Here is a 24,559-nt window from a genome sequence, read left to right as displayed (position 1 = left end):
AACTTCATAGCATTATGTCAAAAGGCTTGTGGCAGGCTCTTAGGTGACACACGACAATGGTTTACTAGCAGCAAAAATCTCGGCCATTATTATTTTTGGGTTAGAGGACAATGCACAAATCCCTTCTTTTAGTTAGGTTGTGCCATAAATCTATCACCTCTTCAATTAAGTTCGGTACTTCTTCATTGGTTATTTGTTCTACCATTCTAATTTTCAACACTCTCCTCTAGCACTACATCTGAAAAGCTTCTGTTATCATCTTGTTTGCGCTATTTATTGTCCAAATTTCATTTACGTACAAGACTACGCTACCCTCAAGACAAATGCCTGAGAGAAACATTTAATTTTATATTTGTTGTTAACAAATTCCTCTTTTCAGTCTGCATTTTATATCCTCTCTAATTTGGCCATCAGGTTATTTTACTGCCAAATGGGTAAACTCATTTACTACTTTTAGCATCTCATTTTTAATGTATTTTTCACAATCCACGTTAACTTTCTATTTTTCCTTCTCTTCGTTTCTCTACTATTGAATTACAGTCTTCCATTACAATATAGTTTCTCTCTCATTTAATTATCTCAATAATGTCTTCTATCTCATCATACATTCTCTCAATCTCTTTGTCATATGCAGAGCTAGTACACATATAAATCTGATAAACTTGTACAACTGGGGTTGGTGTTGGCTTCATATTGTTCATGCCTGTGGTAATGCATTCTTTATGCTGTTCATAGTAGCTTGCCTGCATTTCTGTTTTCTTATTCATTATTAGATGTAATCCTGCATCACCCTTACTGCTTGATTTTGTGTTTGCCAGAAGTCCTGTCTTTCCTGCCTCTGCACTTCACCGATTTCCACTACATCTAATTTCAGAATATCCATTTCCTGGGTTAAAGTATCTAACATTCCACACCCTGGCCTGTAGAATGTCAGTTTTGTTTTTTCTCTGATGATAACATCCTCCTCAGTATTTCTTACTCAGAGATTCAAATTGAAGGTAATTTTACTGCCACAATATTTTACCCAAGGGAATGCCATCATCATTAACCCCCATAGCAGAGATATATGCCCTTGGGGAAAATAACAGAGCCTATAATTTCCACTTTCTTCCACTCGCTTCCACTCATTCCCAGTACCAACACAGCAAAGCCATGTTATCTAATATTATGGGGTCGTATCAGTCAATCGTCTAGGCAGTTAACCCTACAGCTGATGAAAATGGTGCTACCCCTCTTCAACGATTTTCATGGATGTGAAGTGGAATGACGACATAGGATCATTCACAGTTAAAGCGGATGACAGACTTTGAATCATTGGCAGGATACTGGGAAAGTGGAGTCAATCTACAAAGTAGACTGCCTATAAAACACTTAGGCATTCTATCTTAGGATATTGATCAAATGTGTTGGACTCACACCAGATACGATAATGGGGAACATTGAATGTATTCAAAAAGGGCAACTGAAATGGTGACAGATTTGTTTGATTCAAGGATGAGTGTCACTAAAAGCTGAAAAACCTTATTTAAAAGATGCTTGAAGATAGCCTTAATCATCCGTGTACTGACTGCAGGACTCCAGCAGGCCTGATTAAAGCCCAGGTGCTGAGCATGCATAACAACAATATTTACAGCACCTAGAGAAGTTGAAATATTCCGGAGAAAATGGAAACAACAACTCAGTAGAATACCTGGAAGCACACTATTCAGATTACACCAATTATAGCGTGCGCAGAGGCACTTCAGCAGTTTTTCTTCCTGTTCTTTATATGAGAATGGAACGCCAAGAAACCCTAAAATTTGGTACAGTGCTGAGTACCCTCTGCTAGCCACTTCAGTGGTCTGTGAAGTGTGTATGTGGATGCAGATGTTGTTTAGGTGTCACGTAAGCTAGTAAAACCACACCTGCTGTTAGTCTCATCATGTACCAGGGCAAATACGGATTAGATTGAGAACAGATACAAAAAAGTGTTTTCATAATTATGCGGTAACTGTTTCATCTACATCTACATCATACTCCACAAACCACCTCATGGTGTGTGATGGAGGATACTTCTGGTACCACTAACTAATCCTCCCTACACTGTTCCCCTTGTGAATGGTGCGTGGCAACAGTGAGTGTTGGTAAAATGTCTCTAATGTCTCAAATTTTCTCATTGTGTTCATTATGCGAGATGTATGAGGGAGGAAGGAATATGCTGTTCAACTCTTCCCAGAAAGCACTCTCTCAAAATTTCATTAGTAAACCTCTCCTTAATGCACAATGCCTCTCTTGCAGTATGTGCCAAAGGAGTTTGTTGAGCATCTTGGTAATGTTCTCGCACTGACTAAACCATCCTCATGCTGCTCTTTGTTGGACCTTCTCTTTCTCTTCTATCAGTCCTACCTGGTAAGATTCCCATACTGATGAACAGTACTCAAGAACTGGTTAAATGAGTGCCTTTTAAGCCACTTCTTTCATGGATGAACTTGAATTAAAGACCAGCAGAGAAGCAAAAATTTTAAGAGTCTGGACACATAAATAAAAACACTTAGTCTTAGTGCAATTTCAAAAGTACCGGGTGATCAAAAAGTCAGTATAAATTTGAAAACTTAATAAACCGCAGAATAATGTAAATAGAGAGGTAAAAATTGACACACATGCTTGGAATGACATGGGGTTTTATTAGAACCAAAGAAAAAAACAAAGTATTGCTAGACGTGTGAAAGATCTCTTGCACACGTCGTTTGGTGACAATTGTGTGCTCAGCCGTCACTTTCGTCGTGCTTGGCCTCCCAGGTCCCCAGACCTCAGTCCATGCGATTATTGGCTTTGGGGTTACCTGAAGTCGCAAGTGTATCGTGATCGACCGACATCTCTAGGGATGCTGAAAGACAACATCCGACGCCAATGTCTCACCATAACTCCGGACATGCTTTACAGTGCTGTTCACAACATTATTCCTCGACTACAGCTATTGTTGAGGAATGATGGTGGACATATTGAGCATTTCCTGTAAATAACATCATCTTTGCTTTGTCTTACTTTGTTATGCTAATTATTGCTATTCTGATTAGATGAAGCGCCCTCTGTCAGACATTTTTGAACTTTTGTATTTTTTTGGTTCTAATAAAACCCCATGTCATTCCAAGCATGTGTGTCAATTTGTACCTCTCTATCTACATTATTCCGCGATTTATTCAGTTTTTAAATTTATATTGACTTTCTGAGCACCCGGTATATGCTTTGGTATTTTTAATAAGAAAGCCCACAAATTTATGGGTCCAAGGAATGGAAGATAGTGTGATGAAACCTAGTATAACATATATTGAGCATAAATATGATATGGTTAGATGTTAACGAAGGAAAATAAAATATATTTGTAGTCCTGGTGAATAGGAATTTGTGTGCTTGATGTAATTCCTGAATAATGTTGGTCCCACATAATTTGAGAATAAAAACAGACTCAATGGCATTAGCTACAGTTGTTTTATAAGGTAATATGGTTATTGCTTCTTAAATGCCCTCAATGCAGTCAAGTCCCAGGAACCTCCTTCCTAGTCACCATGACCAACTATATCCTCACCCACAATTACTTCACCTTCAAAGGCATTACCTACAAACAAATTTGGGATATGGCTGTGGCCATCCTCATGGCACCATCCTATGCCAACCTGTTCATGGGCTGTCTAGAGGAATCATCATAAAACCCAGAATCCTAAACCCCTCACCTGGTTCAGATTCATTGATGACATGTTTGCTATCTGCACCAAAGCTGAGAGCACCCTATCCACATTCTTCCAGAATCTCAACATCTTCTCCCCCATTTGCTTCACCTGGTCCTAAGAAACCCAACAAGCCACCTTCCTAGATGCTGACGTCCACCTCAAAGATGGCTACATCAGTACCTCCATCCATATCAAACATACTAACCACCAGCAATACCTGCAATTCGACAGCTGCCACCCGTTCCATATCAAAAAGTCCCTTCCGTACAGCCTAGCCACCTGTGGTCATCACATATGCAGTGATGAGCAGTCCCTCTTGAAATATACCGAGGGTCTCACTCAAGCCTTCATTGACTGTAATTATCCTCCCAACCTTGTACAAAAACAAATCTCTCATGTCTTATCTTTCCAGTGTCCCACACCTCCCAAAGTCTCCCAAAGTATTCCCCTTGTAACTCAGTACCATCCAGGACTGAAGCAACTGAATTACATTCTCTGCCAGGGTTTCGATTACCTCTTGCAGTGCCCTGAAATGAGAAATGTCGTGCCTAATATCCTGCCCCCCCCCTCCCCCCCTCCCCCACTGTGGTATTATGCTGTCCACTGAACCTACACAATATACTTGTCCATCCTTACATAAACCCTGCCCCCAATCTCTTACCTCTTGGCTCTTACACCTGTAATAGACCTAGATGCAAGACCTGTCCCACACATCCTCCCACCACCATCTACTCCAGTCCGGTCACTATCGTCATCTATCCCATCGTAGACAGGCCTACCTGTGAGACCAGTCATGTGATCTACAAGCTAAGCTGCAACCACTGTGCTGCATTCTATGTAGGCATGACAACCAACACGCTATCTGCCTGCATGAATGGCCACCGACAAACTGTGGCCAAGAAACAAGTGGACCACCCAGTTGCTGAACATGCTGCCATGGTTCACAGCCTGTGCCATACGGGTCCTGCCCAGCAACACCAGCTTTTCTGAATTGCAAAACTGGGAACTTGCCCTGCAATATATCCTACATTCGTGTAATCCTCCTGGCCTCAACGTTCGTTAGTCACTGTCCTTACCCATCCAGCCCGTTCCGTGTTTCCATTCCAGCAATACACAGCTGTCATTCCACCATCACACCCAGTCATCTTATTTCTCTCCTTTCCCGCTACTACCCCCCCCCCCCCCCCCACCTCACCCATGGCCTCCGTCTAACCTGCAGCACTTCACTGCTGCTGCTCACAATGTGGTTTCAGTTGCCTGAGACTGTAATCGCGCGCGTGTGTGTGTGTGTGTGTGTGTGTGTGTGTGTGTGTGTGTGTGTGTGTGTGTGCATCTATTGTTGACGAAGGCCTTAATGGCCGAAAGCTTTTAATTGTGAGAGCCTTTTTTTTTTTTTCTTTTTTTTTTTTTTTTTTTTTTGCGACTTAGCATCTCTGCTATATGGAGAGTAGCATCTTTCCTTTTCATAATATTGTTACATTCCATCCTGGATTTTCAGTTGTTTGAATTATTTATTTCTTATTTTAGTTACAGAGGGTGTTTTCCTGTACAATGAAGGCACAGACCCATATTCTGGTGATGTGTTCCATGACACGCCAGTTGGATTGTTGATATACAGCTGGGTATTTAGCTTTGCGTCATCATGGTTGAACATAATTTTTGTTGCATGTGACCTCTTGACAGCATATTTCTTGAATAAAGCAGCAACTGTTTTCATGTTGGAGTTGGTGAGTTGCTTTAATGTATTTTGTGATATTATTATTATTATTATTATTATTATTATTATTATTGTTATTATTATTATTTTATTCTCTTGTACTGCCATAGTAATATCTGGCCAGTGTAAACAACCTTCTCTTAAAACAGCTTTTGTGCATGGTTACAGATAATCAATCTCTCTCTCTCTCTCTCTCTCTCTCTCTCTCTCTCTGTCTCTGTGTGTGTGTGTCACACCCTTTCTCTTCACGCTCTTTCTCCCTGCAGGTACACTAGTATGTGTTCCATTGCCTGGATGTGCTCTTACATGTTTATACCTTTATAAAGCATTCTGCATAGAGTAATTCATCATCATAATCCACATCTTCCTGTTCTTGACTTGACAGCTAATAAAATAATACTTCTGTAGTTAATTGATCAAAATGAAAATTAGATACTCAGTTTGTTGGCTGCAGAAATAAAATAGAGATGCAAGAAAGTTAAATGGAAATACGTGAACAATGGTTTAGTGTATTTGGTAGCATTTTTGTGTTCTTGTATCGGATTTCCTGCCACTGTAGCACAACAAATCAGAAAGAAGAGGATGTGTTTTGGAGAATTCTTTAATGTGCTACTGAAACTGTATATTTTCAAATATGCAGGTGGAAATATAAAATCTGCCAAATACAGCATTGATAGCATTAGAAACTGTTAAAACAAAATCACTCTGTAAAATGTGCTGTTGTTAGAAAATCAGAGCACAGGACATGTGATATCGTTAACCAGTCACAACACAAAATCAGTGCACAAGACACATCACATCACCACATTTTCAGTGTGTGAACACACAAACAAACAAAAAATATTATGCATGAAACAGGAATAAAACAGATGTTCCAAAGTAATGTACAAAGTGTACAGTATCAAGCAAAGTGATCCTATCATGTACCTTGAACAGCAAACAAAGTGAAGGCATCAGTTTCCTCTAAAGGCACAGAATTGTAGTCGCTTGTTGTGCTTGCAGCATTCTTCGAAAGAATTATTGCACCACAGTTCTGTCACGCAGGTAAAGTTTACATGCTGAAATGAGAAAGTTATGTAATATTTCTTTCAAGCAGTATGCTTGACGGAACACACTCTGATAGGTAACACAGGAAATGCTCTGATCTTTCTAGCATATCATGGGATGGAACTTCTGATGTCCCACCATATTCTCTCCACGTTCTGTGTGTGAATGGAATGGTCTTTCAGATCTACAAAGTTCAAACTGTGATTCATTGTAAGGTTCTGGAAACCTTTAGCACCTAGAGTGTTGCATGAGCTGAAGCAGTCACTAATGATCATAATCCCAGGAAGGATATTTTCTTTGATTATTCTTGCCAAGACACCCTTGGTCCAAAAATCGGTGGGCTCAAGGAAGAATTTGTTTTACCCTCACTGAATTCCACTGAATAACCAACTTTTGAGATCCTCAAGGCCTTTGCTGTGTTTCCTTTTCCCAAATTTCACCTCTTCTGGTCCTCTTAGCTATAGTGAATTGTTTATCATCCAGTCGATACACTCTTTATGGCAAGAGGAAGACCATGTGTACATCATGTGTACACATGCCGAAATTTGTGACAAATCTTGCCATCTTTGGTTAACATGTAACAACCAGTATGACACAGACGTCAGAGACTTTTTGGACCATCTTTCATGAATCACTGAACCAAGTACTAATCTTGAGCACTCTGCTTGAATTTGCATTGCACACTGACCGTGCGACTACTCTGCTGCACCTTCTGTGGGCACTGGCATCAGGAAGAGCCCTCATTCAGCAAAAAGTTATGTGGCGCTTAGCATCTTTGGGCAACCAGTTGTTTGTGATGGTAGACTGTGTTCCACCAACCATGGGTATATGTCAGCTTTACTTAAGTTGTAGAATGGAACTTCATCTAGAAGGAACCTGCAGCACTCCAGTTTCAAGACTGAACTATGACTAGGCAAACGATACTAGCCTTCAGATGGGCCAAATTTCACAATAAATCACAGTGGTCGTTATAGTATCAATGGTATCAGCACTGGTCAAACAGTAATGTCACATTAAAGATTGACAGTTTCATGAAACAAGAAGTTTATAATCTAGGTTATAACAAATGGTTAGCTTCACCAACCTATCCACACACTCAGAAATTGTGACTTACTCTGGAAAAGAGCCAAATATTCGTGACAAGCAAGATTATACATCTCACTGCCATGTCACAAACTACAGGTAAATCTGTCACCACAATCAGATCTTGTATTTTCACTTTCACTTTCATTGACTTAGCAAATTCACAAACTTCCTGTTACCTTCCAACTAACCTAGACCTTGATCTAAGCAACAGATCAGTCGTGCACCACAGCCAGATTTTTTGCTTTCATGTCCCTTGAGTTTGCCAACTCACAGCCACTCTGCCACATTCCAACCTACTAAAGGTCTCAGGCTATGCTGAGGGTCTTCAACTCTTAAGAACACAGCCAGGAGTATGATATGAAGTAAAAAAGTGAACTCATTTTGTGGACAGTTACAGAAATTTTCTTACGCCCCTCTTGTACTATTTACATTGTACAGCAGATTAACAGCAGAAATGGCTCTTGGAGATAAGCTAGATTTGAAAATACTAATATAAGAACACTTAAGCAACAGTTTTAGGTTTTGGTGACATAACTGTCTCCTGTTGACATAGCTGTCACTGATATGTATCAGTAGAAAATGAATGGCCATCCATTAATGTGTGAAGTAGACATCATATTACAATAGAACACTGATTGGGATAAATGGTTCTAAGCACTGTGCCATTGGAAACAGGTGTGGGACTAGAAAATGTGAAGCCTATGCCAACTATTTCTGAGTTACTGAAAGAGGAGTTTAACAATATTATGAGAAGGAAAGTTGCTACTCACCATATAGCGGAGATAATGAGTCACAGATAAGCACAACAAAAAGATTTTCACACTTAAAGCTTTCGGCTAATGGCCTTTGTCAACAATAAACACACAGACGCGCGTGCACACACACACTCACACAAATGCAACTCACACACATGACTGCAGTCTCAAGCAAATGCATCTCTGCTATATGGTGAATAGCAACTTTTCTTCTCAGAATATTGGTACATTCCATGCTGGATTTTCCATTGTTTGAAAGAGAAGTTTCTTGTTTTGAGCAATTACTTGGTTGATAAGCATTGCTGGTATGCCAGTATGACATCAGCAAGCAGGATTCAAACAATTTACTGAATTTCATTCAGGTCATTTGAATGGTGGTACCAATGTCTAAATTACATGCTTGTTATCCTGATTGCAGATGACAAAAGAGCGCGAGCGCACGCGCGCGCGCACACACACACACACACACACACACACACACACACACACACCTGTATTACTACCTTAAATGAGTAGCCAGCGATGAGCACACAGTGGCTGCAATACAAATTAATACTGTTCTTACACTTAGGGTATCAGTTAGGATCATCTGGGACCATTTGCAAGAAACTGGGCAATGTACAAAGGTACTGGTCACCATGCTTCCTCTCACACCAGTTATCACTCAGCCTACAATTGTGTTCAAAGATGAAAATAGGATGTACCTTGCACCAGTGATGCTAATTTGTTAGTACAAGTTGAACTACAGAAGTGAATAAAATTTCATGACATCCCTTGTATGGTGAGTAGCAATCTATCCTTTTCGTAATGACTTCTGTCTGTTCAAATTCCATCAGTCCATAGCCTTCACCAAACTATTCCTATAAAACCATGTAAATCAGGTCCAAACCTCCATGCAGTACCTTCTCTCCATACATAAAATACTGCTACTCTGCAATCCCAAATTCCTACATCCCATCTCTCACACTAAAACTCTTGCCTCCAGGAATTAGCACTTCATGCATACCACTATCTCAAAAAATTCTCCGACGTTTCACCTCCTACACTTGCCTTGGACTACCACTATCCACCACCTCTATAAGAGCCTCCAAACCTCCCCCATATCCACTCCTAGCAGCCAAACCCTGCCTCACAGACCTACTACATTTATCATATCCTCAGAAACTCCAACTTACCACCATATACAACCAAGAACCCAAACATACCTGAAACACAGTCATGAACCCTACCTCCAAAAGCTTGAACCCCACAGAAATACAGTAATTTCAACGGTTGTACCTCTTGCCCCTCTCCCAAATTCAGTCATGCTAGACTTGTTAAAGAACTTCTGTCCTTCTCCCAGTACCTACAGTGGAAACAGCTTTTTGCTACCAATCCTTCCAATCACACTATCCAAAACCAATATCGAACTGTGCCTGACTCAGTTCACTCCTCAATCAAACTGTGATCCATCCCCACTGCTGCCTGATCACCCCCTGTTAACATTCCATATTTTGCTAACCTTTAACCTTGGCTTACAGTCATTCCCCAAATCCCTCAATGTGGAGACCAACCTTACATCCATAGAAAGAACCGCAAATCTCCATCTAAAAACTAATCCCAACCTTATAGTCATACCGGCCGAGAAAAGTTCTGTCACTGTGGTCTTGAACCCCTGAGATTACCTGGCAGAGGGACTCCGCCAGCTGTTAGATTTATCCATCTACAAACCCTGCCTCAGTGACACCATTCCAAAAATCCGAGAACATATCCAGTCCCTCCTCAAATCCTTAGGCCCATTCCAGAACCTCTACACTGAGTTCGCCTCTCTCTTCACCCCCTACCATTCCCTGCACTCCTACCTTCTATCTTCCCAATTTCCATAAACCAAGCAACCCAGGATATCCCATAGTAGCGAGTTACTGCGCCCTCGCTGAGAGAATCTCTGCCCTTGTGGACCAACACCTTCACCCTATTACCCGTAACCTACCCTCATGCATAAAAGACATCAACCGTGTCCTACATCAACTCTCCACAGTTTCTATTCCTTTTCCACACGGCAGCCTGCTTGCCACTGTTAGTGCCATCTACCTCTACACTAACATCCCCAGTGCCTGTGGCTTTGCCACTGTGGAACATCACCTTTCGCAACACCTGACTGGCTCCAAATCTACAACCTCCTTCCTGTTCACCATTACCTAACAATACCCTCACCCACAATTACTTCTTTTCTAAAGGCATTACGACAATCAAATCTGTGCTACAACAATGGACACTCGTGTGGAACCATCATATGCTAATCTTTTCATGAGACATGTAGAGGAATCCTTCCAAACCAACAGAATCCCAAGCCTCTCTCGTGGTTCAGATTCATCGATGACATTTTTGAGATATGGACTGAGCATGATACCCCATCCACATTCCTCCAGAACCTTAACACCTTCTCCCCATTCACTTCACCTGGTCCTCCTCAATCCAACAAGTGATGTAGTCCTCTACCTCAAGGAAGGCTATATCAGTACCTCCGTCTGTGTTAAATATGCCAACCACCAGCAACACCTTCACTTTGACAGCTGTCTCCCATTCCATACCAAGAAGTCTCTTCTGTACAGCGCAGACACTACTGGGCACATCTGCAGTGATGATCAGTCCGTCTCCGAATAAAACAGAGGCCTCACTGCGACCTTCACAGAATGAAGTTAGCCACCCAACATTGTACAGAAAGAGATTTCTTGTGCCTTCTCTCTCCTTTCACCTCCCACCTTCCACACATGCACCATCCTGCCACCAAATGGCGCACCGCACATGGCTCAGTGTCATCCAGGACTAGGGCAATTGAATCACGTTCTCTGAAAGTGTTTTGAATACCTCTCATCATGTCCTGAAATGAATATCCTTCCCACTATTTTCCCCAGCCCTTCCCACAGTAGAATCATACACAATATCCTGGTCCATCCTTACTGCATCCCTGCCTTCAGCCCCTTGCCTCCCTGCAATAGACCAGGACACAAGACCTGTGCCATAAATCCTCCCACCACTGTCTACTCCAGCAGCCAGAGACAGTAGTCATGTGCGTGTGCATTATGCTTGTGTGAATGTGTAGTGCTTTATCAAACAATCGAAAATCCAGGATGAAATGTTAGTGTTATGAAAATGATAGTTGCTGCACACCATATAGTGGAGATGCTGAGCCGCAGATAGTCACAACAAAAAGACTGAGCTTTTGGGCAACAAGGCCTTTGTTGAAAATAGACAACTTACACACACACACACACACACACACACACACACACACACACACACACGACCACAGTGTCTGGCAGCTGAAGCCAGACTGCGAGCAGCACTGCGTGATGGGAGAAGCAACCATTTGGTGGGGGTAAGGAGATGGCTGGGGTGGGGACAGGGAGGGATAGCTGGTTAGGGGTGGAGGATGGTAAAGTTCTGCTTGTGGGAATGTACAGGGATGAGTTGGAGAGAGGGTAGGGCAGCTAGAGCTAGTTGCAGTCAGGAGGTTAGACAGAGAGCGGGGGGGGGGGGGGGGGGTAGTGGAAAAGAGGTGAAAAGACTAAGGGTGCATTGGAGGGCTGTGTAGTGGTGGAATGGGAACAGGGAAGGGGCTAGATGGGTAAGGACAATGACTGATAAAGGTTTGAGGCCAGAAGGGTTACAGGAACATACGATATATTGCAGGAAGAGCTCCCACCTGTGCAGTTCAGAAAAGCTGAAGGCCAGATGGGTTACAGGAACATAAGATGTGTTGCAGGAAAAGGTCCCACCTGTGCAGTTCAGAAAAGCTGGTGTTGGTTGCAAGGATCCAGATGACACAGGCTCTGAAGCAGTCGTGAAAATGAAGAATGTCTTGGACGGCATGCTCAGCAATGGGGTGGTCCAGCTGTTTGCTCGCCACAGTTTGTCAGTGGCCATTCATATGGACATACAGCTTGTTGATTGTCATGCCTATGTAGAATGCAGCACAGTGGTTGACCCTTAGTTTGTAGATCACATGACTGGTTTCACAGGTAGCTTTGAGTTTAATGGGATAGTTGATGTTTGGATCAGACTGGAGTAGATGGTGATGGGACGATGTATGGGACAGGTCTTCCATCTACATCTATGAGAGGGTAATGAATCATGAGGTAAGGGGTTAGGAGCAGGGGTTGTGTAGGGATGGACAAGGATTTTGTGTAGGTTTGGTGGGCAGTGGAATACCACTATGGCAGGAAAGGGAAGGATAGTGAGTTACATATTCCTCATATCAGGGCACGACGAGAGGTAGTCGAAACCCTGTATGTGCGCTCTTTTTCAGAAGGCCTTTTGACTGAAAGCTAAACTCTACAGCAATCTTCTTGTTATGCCTGTCTGTGGCTCAATGTCACCTCTATATGGTGAGTCGCAGTCTATGCGTTCCATAATATTGTTGTTATTCCATCCTGCACTTACAGTTGTTTGATATCCAATGTTGGATGCAATATTTGGGTTGAGAAGAGAACAATTTATATTGTGTACATAGTGTTGTACTAAAGGCTAATAAACAGGTTGTTAAAACTGTAGCTCACCTTATAAAATTGAGTTCACTGCCAGAGCACACGCAGTACCTATGTACATATCCCTAGCATGTATTTTGCTATTTGTTATTGCTGTTATTAATGTGTGTGTGTGTGGGGGGGGGAACACGCTTGATTGTTTGTGCGTGCTTCTGAAAGATAAGATAATGTCGTGTACTTTTATGTGCCTAATTGGCAGTACTAAATATTTCATCTTTTAAAGATAAGTACTGGCCAGTGATTCTCATAATTTTTTGGTTTGTTGGAGTGAATTTTCCTTCTGGAACTGGTGAATTATTGTGATTTCCTTGTAATGCCAAGTATGTAAATTAACTTACAGAAATAAATGCAAAATTTCTTTTCTATTTTAATAACTTTTGTCCTCCATATGTCAAGTTTGTATGTGGTTTTAGATAGTTGTGTTGAACTTTGTCTTATTGCAATTTTTTGTTCTCAGGAATTAAAACAGAATGAAAAAAAAGACACATATGCAGCAGGCACAAAGAATCTTCTCCTTAAGGCGTATGACTTCCACATAGTGCCTTTTTACGTTCTTTCAGCGTACCTGTTTAACCCATATATTATTTTAAACTGTGTAGGTCAAACAACTACAGTGTTTTCAAATTTATTGTTGGCATATGCTTTAGCATCAATGTGCACTGGTATGTAACACTTTTTTTCTCAAAACATAACCTGCTTACAGTTACAGTTGACTAATATTTTTGTTGTTAGTAGCACCTTGATTATGTCTAATTATGTCTAAACTTTTTTTCCTTAGTGTATAAAGGTAATTGTAGATAGATATTGGAATGCATCAAGTGTTTCAGCTATTCATCAATAAACAGTAACTCATTTGATATTAAGAAAATGCAAGATTTGCAGTAGTCAGTGCACGATTTAAAAACTGATTCAAATTTTCTTAGGAATTGAAATAAATTATTGTGTGTTGCAATTTAGAAACTATGTTACCTATCTGTTCATATTTCTTTTTTGAATATTTGCTGTATCGTTGATGAATAATGTCCATTGGGTGCCCTTGTCTCTTCCATATAGTTATCTAAAGGTCGTTTTACGTGATATGTGCATAAGTGTAATGCAGTCTTCACTATTGATATAAAGTAAAGATATTGATATATTGATATAAAGTCACACTAAGTGACCTGTGGAAGTGTTACAGGTGCTCAACCTAATTCAGATCTGTTGAGTTGAGGGAGAATATTTGAAAACTCACAACTTGTGCTTAATATCATTTGACCACAGATGTTGTCCAATGGTTGTATTTGATGCAATGCAAGATTTCATTGATACCAGGGGCAAATGCATTCTGTTTGGATGTAACCAGTCACCAAAGACATTATAACACCAGGAACAGGTTTTATATTCCTACAAGGGCACATGAAATTACCTTTCTTTCAATGTAAATTCACCTGTGCCATACAGTTTATCTCATCTGCCTGTGATGTCATTATTGGTAACCCAGCTACCTGCCCACTAAGTGCCTTGTCATTAAGGTGACCAAAGTCATGGGATACCTCGTAATATCATGTCGGACCTCCTTTGGTCTGGCATACTGCAGCAGCTCAGTGTGGCATAGACCCAACAAGTATTTGGAAGTCCCCTGCAGAAATGCTGAGCCACGCTATCTCTATAGCAGTTCATAATTATGAAAGCATTGCCGTTGTAGGATTTTGTGGACAAACTGACCTCTCAGTTATGTCCCATAAATGTTATATGGGATTTGTGTCGAGCAATCTGGGTGACCAGATAATTTGCTCAAATTGTCCAGAATGTTCTTCAAACCAATTGTGAACAATTATTGTCCAGTGACATGGTGCAGTGTCAGCCTTAAAAATTCCATTGTTGTTTGGGAATATGAAGTCCACGAACGGCTGCAAATGGCTTCCAAGTAGCCAAACATAACCATTTCCAGTGAATGATGGGTTTAGCTGGATCATTGGACCCATTCTGTTCCATGTAAACACAGCCCACACCATTATGGAGCCACCACCAGCTTGCACAGTGCCTTGTTGACAGCTTGGTCTGCACCTTCTTATGGGATCTGCGCCACACTTGAACCCTACTGTCAACTCTTACCACGTGAAATCGGGTCTCATCTGACAAAGCTACAGTGTTACAGTCTTCTAGGGTCCAACTGATATAGTCACGAGCCCCGCAGAGGAATTGCATGTGATGATGTGCTATTAACAAAGACACTCATGTTGATTGTCTGCTGCCATAGCCCATTAACACCAGATTTCGCTGCAATGTCATAATGGATATGTTTGTCATACATCCCTTGTTGATGTCTGTGGTTGCATTGTTGCATGTCTGTTAGCACAGACAACTCTGTGCAAACAGGGCTGCTCCTGGTTGTCAAGTAAAAGTCATCACCACTGGTTGTCCGTGGTGACTGATAATGCCTCAAGTTTAGTATTTTCGGCACACTTTTGACCCAATGGATCTCGAAATATTGAATTACCCAATAATTTCCGAAATTTAATGTCCCATGCATCTAGCTCCAGCTGTCATTCTGTGTTCAGAGTCTGTTAACTCCTGTTGTGCAGACAGTCGTGTCGTGAACCTTTTCACATGAATCACCTAAGTACAAAGGACAGTTCCACCCGTGCACTGCCCTTTAATACCTTGTATATGCGATACTACTGCCATCTGTGTATTTGCATATCACTGTCCCATTACTTTTGTTACCTCAGCGTAACATACATATAGGGAGTGTATATGTATTTGGACACTTCGTGCTTTTCAAAGCTTCTCTACATAGACTCGGTGATTGAAATAATTTTCTCAACTGATAATTATGTCATTTCAATAAGTTTATAGACAGAATTTTAGTACCCTGTGACAAAAACAATGTGCATTTTTTGATTTATCTAAGTAGCTCAGTGCTTCATTATGGCTACTCACCCTTTAATACTTGCTCTTCTCCATGTGTGCCTCACTGTATACTAACTCAAGAAAGACTCAAACAAACAACAGCTTTCGTTGGAATATTTTTGTAGTTCAAAATGTCCTTCTGCATCATTTATATGTGAAAGGAATTTACTATCACATCACTCTAATATATCTCTGTTTATTCTTAATGATTAATGAAATCCATCTCAGCTGATCAGTTGCATCTAATTAAGCAGAACAGGGAATTAGGTCAAAGCTGCAGCATCTTAATGAATAAAGTAGGCAACTGACAAAAAACAGCCTTTTGCTTAATCATCAATAAGTTGTGCTAAATGTGTAACAAGTGATCTGGTTGTCGTATGTAATGTTAAAGAACAAATCCAAAAAATGTGCTCATACACATTCTGCCAACCACCTGGCAAAAGTATGGTGAGCATGCACGGCTTGATGCGTACAGTAAGCTGTCCAGATGGGGCCACTCCACGACCGAAGTAAAAATGTAAACTTAATACTTGGCCTCAGTCGAGTATGATAGTCAACTGTGTGACCATAATTGCTACTAGCAATGACAAAACCTTAAGTACAGAACTGATATCAAAGAGTGCACAATTAATCCAAAAAACCAAAAAAGAGAAATGAACTGGGTAGTTGTAGGCATGTAGCAACTTCAGCCCAGCTCCCTTATAGTAAGTTACCAAAGTACAAGAACTACCCAGTTCAGTTATTTTCAGTTCTTTTATACGTTCAGTGACAAGATGATGATTGTTATAACTGCTTTTATTCTGTAACCATGATCACTAATTTTGGTTATACAAAGGGTTGTATGATCAAAATTAGTGTTCTGTTGTATGTAATTATTCCACAAACGATAGTACAATTAGTTGTATGACACCATCAAGCTAATGGCGATACTGTATTTGTGTAACCATTGGTATATGTTCTCTTCCATTGTAAATAATTATAGTAAGTTCAACACAGCTCACTTGTAGTTAAACTTATAATATACAGCAAAAAATACCAGTTTGGTTGCTTTAGCTCTTTTACATTTTTCAGAGACAATGAATTTTTGTAAATATGTTACTCATGACTTATGATCATTTGAGAAACCATAATTACCATTCCTGATATGTTTTACATAACTATTTTACAACTGTGTTTTGCAATTACTCACTTACTGTCATAGCTGTCTAATGATGATGTTGTTGGGTGTAAGTACTATCACCTGATTCCTTGTTATTGTGCATAATTGAGTTGCTAACTTTTGTTTGTTTCTCTGTTTTAGTTGTTTGGATTGTGCACTCTTCGATGTCAGTTCATTATTTAAGGTTTCATCATTGCTTGTAATGATTAAGATCACACAGTTGAGTATTGCACTCGTCTGAGACCAAGTATTAAGTTTATATGTTTACCTATGTCATGGAGTAGCTGTATCTGCTTACTATACTTCTGCCAGGCGGTCGGAAAAATGTTTGAGCATTGTTTATGGACTTGTTCTTTAACATTACATATGACAACCAGATGATTTGTCTCATGACTTGAGCAGAACTCAGTGAGGATTTAGTATAAGGCTATTATCACTGTGAGTTGTCTATTTTGTTCATTAAGGCATTGTAGCTTTAGCCTAATTTAGTGGTTTATTTCACTGCAGGTAATCTGAAGATGTTCCATGAACGAAACTGGCCAGAACATAATAAATATGTAATGTGTAATAATATAGCTGAGGTGGTTTTCATTAACATTAATGTCGGCTGCAGTGCTCAACATTTATTATACACCACAGTAAGAACTTCTTCACTCCAGTTTGTTGAATTTTTTTCATGAGAGTTGCATGTTGATTTGATGTTTGTTTTATTTGTTAGACTGTGTGTTCATCTGTCAATAAATATATTGTGTAAGCAGTGTAACAAAGGCACAAATGTTGCTGTCCTGTATAGTAGCTTATCAAAGGTTTCTTTAATTTCAAATTACTACTCGTGAATTGGAAATGGCTGACCGACTCAAACTAAGCATTATTTGGCACAATGATGCTTAATTTTTGTTTCTCCTATGTAACTCGAGAAATAACAACTCTGTAATCTGACATGTCTAGTCTTTCCTGTTAATCTGTACTAGTATAATAATGCTTATGATATCACCTTTTAAGGGAGACAGAAAACTCTTTGCAGTTTGCTACAACATTTCAAGGCCATAAGACCAACAAATTTCCTAGGAAATACTTTTTAAAACCAAGCAGTCTAGGTTTCCAAAGATACTTAAGCATAATTTTATTTCATTTATGTAAAACACACACACACACACACACACACACACACACACACACACACACACACACACACACACACACACGCGCGCGCGCCTATCGGCGGATTACCAAACTACAATACGGCAGTATACATGAAAAAAACTCTCAGGGTTTCTTTCCAAAATGACATATGTATGATATCTGTACAATGTTTGGTTCATGTGCAGTAAATAATTAAAAGTGTTCCCAGACTTTATGTACACCCTGTACTGTTCTGGGATACATTGTCACACCTGCTCGACCTGTTCACATAGTTCCATAAGAGTTGTTGGTTCAGGAGCCAATTCTCGTCCCATCATATCCCACACATGCTTGATTGGTGACAAGTCCAGAGATCACGCTGGCCAGGGAAGTTTCTCCACATCTTGCAGAGCACATAAGAGTTTCATGGGCAGTATGTAGGTGAACATTATCCTCTTAGAACAACACATCACCTTCCTATTGCAAGAATGGTAAAAGAATGGGTCTAATTACATTCTGCTTAGTGCCTAGGGTGAGGCCAATGCATCATGGACAAATGCAATCTACAAGACAACACTCATTAAGCTTAGCTTCGGTTGTAGCTACACTGTATGCGTGTTAATTTAAACCATTAACTCTTCCAATTTGCATGTTCGTGGTACTAAACAGTGAAATATCTATTGGCTGACTACATCCTACGCTGTGAATATCTGTTATCATTGGCTCGTGAGATCACGTGACATGAGCTATGGCTGGCTGATACAAGTGCATCACAAACTCAATTTCAGTGCTTCAGAAACTAATGTGGAATTTGAATTTGTTCTTTTGTAATAAGAAGATACTTAATGTGCATGTTGCTGCGCAGCAAAGATCTTTCCAAAATACATTATTTTTTTTTACTGTGTGTCATTTCCTAAAGTGCAACGAAGTTCTGTGCCAGTGTATAAGACCTTTGCCATTAAAAGAACTGGTAAGTTTTACAGCTCTGAGGAAAAGTAGACTGTCACTTAACATGGAAAAAAAAGTGTTTTCATCAAGAAGAAGAGTATTTTCACTCAGGAAAAAGTATGTTTTTGCTGGGAAATCCAGGAAAAATCTGGCATTCCCCCCACCATTGACCAGACATTTTCAATTGGTGAGAGATCTGGAGAATGTGCTGGCCAGGACAGCAGTTGAACATTTTCTGTATCCAGAAAGGCCCATACAAGGACCTGCAACATGCGGTCGTGCATTATCCTGCTGAAATGTAGGGTTTTGCAGGGATCGAATGAAGGGTAGAGCCACGGGTTGTAACACATCTGAAATGTAACGTCCACTGTTCAAAGTGCCGTCAGTGCAAACAAGAGGTGACCAAGACATGTAACCAATGGCACCCCATACCATCACTCCGGGTGATAAGCCAGTATGGCGATGATGAATACACGCTTCCAATGTTTGTTCACCGCGATGTCGCCAAACACGGATGCGACCATCATGATGCTGTAAACAGAACCTGGATTCATCCGAAAAAATGACATTTTGCCATTCATGCACTGAGGTTCGTCGTTGAGTACACCGTCACAGGCACTCCTGTCTGTGATGCAGCGTCAAGGGTAACCGCAGCCATGGTCTCTGAGCTGATAGTCCATGCTGCTGCAAACGTTGTCAAACTGTTCATGCAGATGGTTGTTTTCTTGGAAACGTCCCCCTCTGTTGACTCAGGGATCGAGACGTGGCTCCACAATCTGTTACAGCCATGCAGATAAGATGCCTGTCATCTCGACTACTAGTGATACGAGGCCGTTAGGATCCAGCACGGCGTTCCGTATTACCCTCCTGAACCCACCGATTCCATATTCTGCTAACAGTCATTGGATCTCGACCAGCGCGAGCAGTAATGTCGCGATACGATAAACTGCAATCGTGATAGGCTACAATCCAACCTTCATCAAAGTCAGAAATGTGATGGTACGCATTTCTCCTCCTTACACGAGGCATCACAACAACGTTTCACCACACAACACCAGTCAACTGCTGTTTGTGTATGAGAAATCAGTTGGAAACTTTCCTCATGTCAGCACGTTGTAGGTGTTGCCACTGGCGCCAACCTTGTGTGAATGCTCTGAAAAGTAATCATTTGCATATCACAGCATCTTGTTCCTGTCAGTTAAATTTCACATCTGTAGCACGTCATCTTCGTGGTGTAGCAGTTTTAATGCCCAGTAGTGTAATAATGTCCATTCATTGTTTGATTTGTCATAACAGAACAAATGGCAAACTTGCTTTGTACCTGCACAAGCATGTAAAATAGTGAAGGTTTTAAATTGTTGGCAATGAAGTCTGTTTCTTTATTTTTAATGAAAAAACATAACATGTCCCATTTTCTAAAAGACAGTATTTAGTGTTTATAGTGTAAACAAAAAATAGAAGCATGATTCACTGATTTAATATGCTGCAACTTATATACACCTTGTGACGTTAAAATTAACATTTCAGTAAGGTGTCCAGAATTAATGCTGCTACTGTACAAAATTTATTTATATCTGTGTGTGTGTGTGTGTGTGTGTGTGTGTGTGTGTGTGTGTGTGTGTGTTGTCCTTAGCATAAGTTAGGTTAAGTAGTATGTAGGCTTAGGGACCAATGACCTCATCAGTTTGGCTCCTTAAGAATTCACACACACATTTAGTTTCTGTGAAAGCAATACAAGGGTCATCTTTCAAAGCTTTGCACACAATCACTAGACGGCACGGTTTTAAAATTTGTCATCTGTTGTTAAAACAATGACAGCTCACAAAGCTGAGTAGTTTCATTATAGTTAAAATTTAAAAACACGTTGTGAAAAATTCAAATTCACACTGAAGGTTTCAGTTAGGTGATTTTTTACCATTTTGATGAAGGCCTATTTCAACAACAATCCTCAAATCACCACATACAATATGTGATAATCATTCACTTTCAGAAAAGATTAATTATAGTTGGTTTGCAGAAGTTTGTTGTGATTATGTTTCTGACAGTGACAAATTTCCAGAAGTCAACTAAAATTGATTGTTGTTAAAAAGAAAATGCTGTGTGGAACATAATTGGAGAGCAACAAATGAAAATTTTGTACAAAGGCCGGCCTTGGTACAGATTTTCATTTGCCACTTCGTTTTGCATATATACGTCATAGATATTTGAAATACAAAAAGTTCTCTGGAACCATATAGTTTCGTTTGATAATTGAAGGAGGTCAACAAGTGCTTTACCAAGAATTCCAGAAAATTTGAGCAAAGCTCAAAAACAGACTTGTCAACTGGCGTAATAAATTATCGAAACATTCAACTGTTAAAATGCAAAAGCCATACACAACATTGTAACATGAGATGCAACTTGATTATATTGATATGAGCTGGAAACTAGACAGCTGTTGGCTTTTTGTGTGTTCAAAGGCAAATCAAAACTAACAGAAGTGGTTCATTGGTGAATCATCTCCAAGAAAATGATCACTTGCTTCTTTGATTATGCTGGACATGTGAAAATTGTTTTAGAGGGTCATAGACATTTAACGCTAAGTGGTATAAAACAATTTGTTTACCACAAGTCATCAATGAAATTAAGAAAAGTGATTAAATTTATTTTATTGTTCTTCATCACGACACTGCCAGCTGCCACACAGCATGTCAACAACATGTTATTGTCTCTGTCTACAGCCACCTGATTCCCCATCTAATGACTACTTTTTGCGCTCGACCTTTGTGACAAGAGGGAAAGTGTAGCTTCATTCCGAATTTAACTGTTTGCAGCTAGAAATCAAGTACTTAGTGGTTGGTGGGGGGACTTGTGACATGCTTATTGTATTCTGTGCATAGTGTGTTCATTTTCATTGCAATGTTCATAAGTTACTTACGTGTTCCAGCATAACTGCAAATGAGCAGTTTAAGTATTGAGAGTGTGGACAGGTGTATATCTAGAACAAAACTTTGAGACACAATGTCCGTAAAGTTCATGCAGGAAAGCTGAACATAATGACAGTTCTTATAAGAAACTGACAAACTTAAATCCCCCAATGTCTTACACGCGACAAAAATTTTAATTATGAAAAAAAATCTGGTAAACCATCAACGAAGTTGAGGGAGCTGATGAAAACCAATTGCTAAAATGCCGTCTTTGTAATCATGGAACACCCACATAAAAGTGTTTTAACAGAACATTTAGGACTGGCACATGAAATACAGGTAAAGTGCAAAAAACTGAATTTCTCAACATTGGACTATCTTTAGAGCTGGAAGCACAAAACAATGAGGTCCACATATCCATTGTATATCAAGAGCAGTGCATTTAAAGTTGCTGTTCATAGATATGTAAGATCTTATTATTTATAGTGTAGTTCAAGCTGTTTTAGCTTTAGAGATAAATCTGTCAGGCATTTAAAGCTGTAAGCCAGCAATAAAATCTCAAGAGTCTATCCAACAAGGGTAATAGTACATCAAGTGGAAGAAGGAACATGCCTAGTAAAATTTATCTTGACTCACGTTGCACATAAAATTGAGCTTAGTCATTACAGTTTATTAGGAAAAAGGAGGACAATATAGCTGCAGATACGTCAAATAAAATTCCATTTTAAATTCAGGACTCCGGGATTTATTTGCAGTTGGAAAGGGTTTTTATGACGTTGATCAGTGACACACAATGTGCTCCACCTTCGTCAGAAATGAGACTGATGGGATGTGGTCAGGTATGGGTATAAGAAATAAACTCCAGTGACAGTCCATGCATGTTATTCTAGAAACAACAAGATACAATAAGTTAACTCCATCCACAATTAAAATGTTCAGATATTGTTTTAGTGATAATAAGCACTACACAAGGTGAAATATTGAAGTGTGGAAATGAATGTGTATATATTGATGCTACTCATTGGATAAACAACTGTGGTTTCAACCTCATTACGTTACTGGTATTAAACAACCGCATAAAAGATTTCCCTTGTGCGTTTCCTATCTTCAGTGGGAATGATTGTTGTCCGTGATTTTTCAATATGTTACAGTGAAAAATGGGAAGATTTTCCCTAAAGTTTTGTGTCAGATTTTTAGAGTCCTTCTATAATGCCTGGAACTCTACAATGGACATTCCAAAAATGAGAGTGTAGCATGTGGCATGTGCTACGTGGACTAATTGTGGAGGAAGAATATAAACAGCAAAGGAAAACGGGCAATTGTTTATAATCCTGTCAAAGCTTTGTTGGGAGAGACAGATGCTATTGCATTTAATGTGGTGCTTCCTGCTGCACTCAGCAGCACCTTACTCTTTTTGAGTTAAATAAGAAACTAGTGATCGATTTTCTATCTTCAGTGCTTACAGTTCAGTCAGCAACACTTTGTTCTTATGTCGTGATCCTTGTAATTTAGGAAAATGTAGTTCGAAATCTTTAATTACCTCTGATGTCACATGATTCTTTTTATTGCTTGCCAGTGAGTTATTCCTGGAGTGTTATTAAATAAGCCCACCATTCCAATTTTGTACACAAAGTCTGGTCTTCTATTCATTTGTCCACCATTAGGCTTGACTACTGCCTCTCAATATGGACATTCTTCATTGCAGCCCTTTGTCTTTGGACTATTTCATGAGTTAGTACCTCCATGGTATACAGTCACGGTAAGGAAACTTCTAAGGAAACAGAGATTACTGCATAGTAGGTGGAAAACAGAGAATAGGGCTGTAGATAGAGAGCCGTGTGTGGTACTTTCAATGACTAACATAGCACAATATTGTCAAATGATATTTCACAGAACCCAAAGAAATTCTGGTTGTATGTAAAGGCTGTTAGTGGCACCATTGTTAGTGTCGAGTCCCTAGTGAATGATACAGAAAGTGAAAATCAGGGTAGCAAAGCAAAAGCAGAATGCTTAACTCCATTTTCAGAAGTTCTTTTACAAAGAAAAACCAAGGAGGATTACCCCAATTTAATCCCTGTACCACCGAAAAGATGAATGAAATAAGTATTAGTGTCAGTGATGTTGAGAAACAGCTAAAATTGTTAAAATTGAAGAAAGCTCCAGGGCCCAATGGAAACCCTATCAGATTTTATACTACTGAATTTGTGGCTGAGTTAGCCCCTCTTATAACTATAATCTGTGATAGATTCCTTGAATAAAAAACTGTGCCTATTTCTTGGAAAAACTCGCAGGTTACTCCCATCTACAAGAAGGATAATAGAAGTGATCTACAAACCTACCATCCGATATCCTGGACATTGATTTTTTGTAAAATCTTAGAACATATTCTAAGCTCAAACATTATAAGATATCTTGAACAGAATAACCTTCTCATTGCCAACCAGCTTGTATTATAAAAACCTTGATCATGTGCGACCCAACTCACACATTTCTCACATGACATCTTGAATGGAGAGTCATTTTCAGATGTAGAAATAACTTCAAGTGTGCCCCAGGGAAGTGTGTTGGGCCGCTTGCTGTTCATGTTGTGTGTCAAGTATCTTGTAGACAGTGTTAATAGTAACCTCACTTTTTACAGATGGTGCAGTTATCTATGATGAAATACTGCCTGAAAGAAGCTGCATAAATATTCAG

At 39.8% G+C, this 24,559-nt stretch overlaps 1 protein-coding gene across 1 annotated transcript in view; it reads left to right on the top strand.

Moving 5' to 3' along the window:
• LOC126191256 (phosphatidylinositol glycan anchor biosynthesis class U protein) overlaps positions 1-24,559 on the top strand; it is a 71,183-nt gene that overhangs the window by 19,800 nt on the left and 26,824 nt on the right. Inside the window, exons 2-3 of the mRNA XM_049932065.1 lie at positions 5,235-5,434; positions 13,296-13,500. Of these exons, the coding sequence (XP_049788022.1) occupies positions 5,235-5,434; positions 13,296-13,500 (405 nt within the window). The remainder of the gene's footprint in view (positions 1-5,234; positions 5,435-13,295; positions 13,501-24,559) is intronic.

The sequence above is a fragment of the Schistocerca cancellata genome, chromosome 6 (assembly GCF_023864275.1).
Source record: "Schistocerca cancellata isolate TAMUIC-IGC-003103 chromosome 6, iqSchCanc2.1, whole genome shotgun sequence".
NCBI classification, from domain to species: domain Eukaryota; kingdom Metazoa; phylum Arthropoda; class Insecta; order Orthoptera; family Acrididae; genus Schistocerca; species Schistocerca cancellata.
Note: the sequence above shows the minus strand (reverse complement) of the source record. Positions and strands in the feature narration are given on the sequence as shown.